The sequence below is a fragment of the Rhinolophus hipposideros genome, assembly GCF_964194185.1.
Source record: "Rhinolophus hipposideros genome assembly, chromosome: 25".
NCBI lineage: Eukaryota > Metazoa > Chordata > Mammalia > Chiroptera > Rhinolophidae > Rhinolophus > Rhinolophus hipposideros.
Window position 1 is genome coordinate 23,370,396 of NC_138071.1, and position 1,442 is coordinate 23,371,837.

The 1,442-nt window shown below is 49.3% G+C and overlaps 1 protein-coding gene across 1 annotated transcript; it reads left to right on the forward strand.

Annotated features, from left to right (window-relative positions):
- Nucleotides 1-235: 235 nt before the first annotated feature.
- Nucleotides 236-1,195, forward strand: OR6B1 (olfactory receptor family 6 subfamily B member 1; the record flags this gene model as incomplete). The annotated part of the gene is made up of 1 exon (XM_081038783.1): nt 236-1,195. The coding sequence occupies exon 1, from the start codon at nt 260-262 to the stop codon at nt 1,193-1,195; it is 936 nt and encodes a 311-aa protein (XP_080894909.1). The 5' UTR covers nt 236-259.
- Nucleotides 1,196-1,442: the final 247 nt, after the last annotated feature.

Below are 1,442 nucleotides of genomic sequence, written 5' to 3' on the forward strand. Positions count from 1 at the left end.
ACTTAGTAATGCTCCAAGACTCGGTTTCTTCATCACTAAAATAGATATAATAACACATATAAAGAGGCTATGCGAGAACTAAATTACACTGTGTACATCATGTACCCAGTGCATGGTCTAGCCTATGATATATTTTTACTACGTGATACTGTTACTGTTATTGCTCGTTAGAGAAGGCAAAGGATGGAAGAGTCTAACTGCACCGTGGAGTCTGACCAAGTGATTTTCCCCCAGGAGAGCTAAGCCCTGTGTTTCCAATATGGAAGTGGAGAACCAGACACGGGTCACCCAGTTCATTCTGGTGGGGTTCCCGGGCAGTGGGGGCATGCGTGCCGCCGTGTTCCTGATGTTCCTCGTGGCCTATGTTTTGACAGTAGCTGAAAACGTCATCATCATCCTGCTGGTGCAGCAGAACCGGCCACTGCACAAGCCCATGTACTTCTTTCTGGCCAACCTGTCCTTCTTGGAGACCTGGTACATCTCGGTGACGGTTCCCAAGTTGCTGTGTAGTTTTTGGTCTGGGAGCAACAGCATTTCCTTCACTCACTGTATGATCCAGCTTTATTTCTTCATCGCGCTCATGTGCACGGAGTGTGTGCTCCTGGCCGCCATGGCCTATGACCGCTACGTGGCCATCTGTCGCCCGCTGCACTACGCAAGCACCATGAGCCACGGGCTCTGCTTCCGCCTGGCTCTTGCTTCCTGGGCCATTGGTTTTGGCATCTCCTTGGCTAAGATCTACTTCATCTCTCGCCTCAGCTTCTGTGGTCCCAATGTCATCAATCACTTCTTCTGTGACATCTCCCCAGTGCTTCACCTCTCTTGCACAGATATGTCCGTAGCTGAGTTGGTGGACTTTATCTTGGCGCTGGTCATCTTCCTCTCCCCCCTCTCCATCACGGTCCTGTCCTATGGGTGCATTCTGGCCACCGTTCTCCACATGCCCACTGGAAAGCAGAAAGCTTTCTCCACGTGTGCCTCCCACCTCGTGGTGGTCACCATCTTCTATTCCGCCACTATTTTTATGTATGCTCGGCCTCGAGCTATCTATGCCTTCAACATGAACAAAGTTATTTCCGTCTTCTATGCCGTCGTCACCCCTGCTCTCAACCCTTTTATTTATTGCTTAAGGAACCGAGAGGTCAAACAGGCTCTGAAGAAACTGATCTCGTGCCAGGCCATCCGCTCTGACTAGTCTACTGCAAATTATTAGAAAGAAGGAGATGGTCGGATCTGGTGCCTGCTCTGCCCATGCTCCACCCTTTCTCCTTCAGTGCTTCACTGGATGTGACTCATGTCATCCGACATCACCCTTCCACGTCACCGTACTTCATAGTTTTGCCAATGCCAAAGGGAGCTATACTTTAAGCTGTATTCTACAGAACATGCCAATGTCAGCAGAATATAAATCTTCCTTTAGAATAGTTTGAAATAGGATGGCT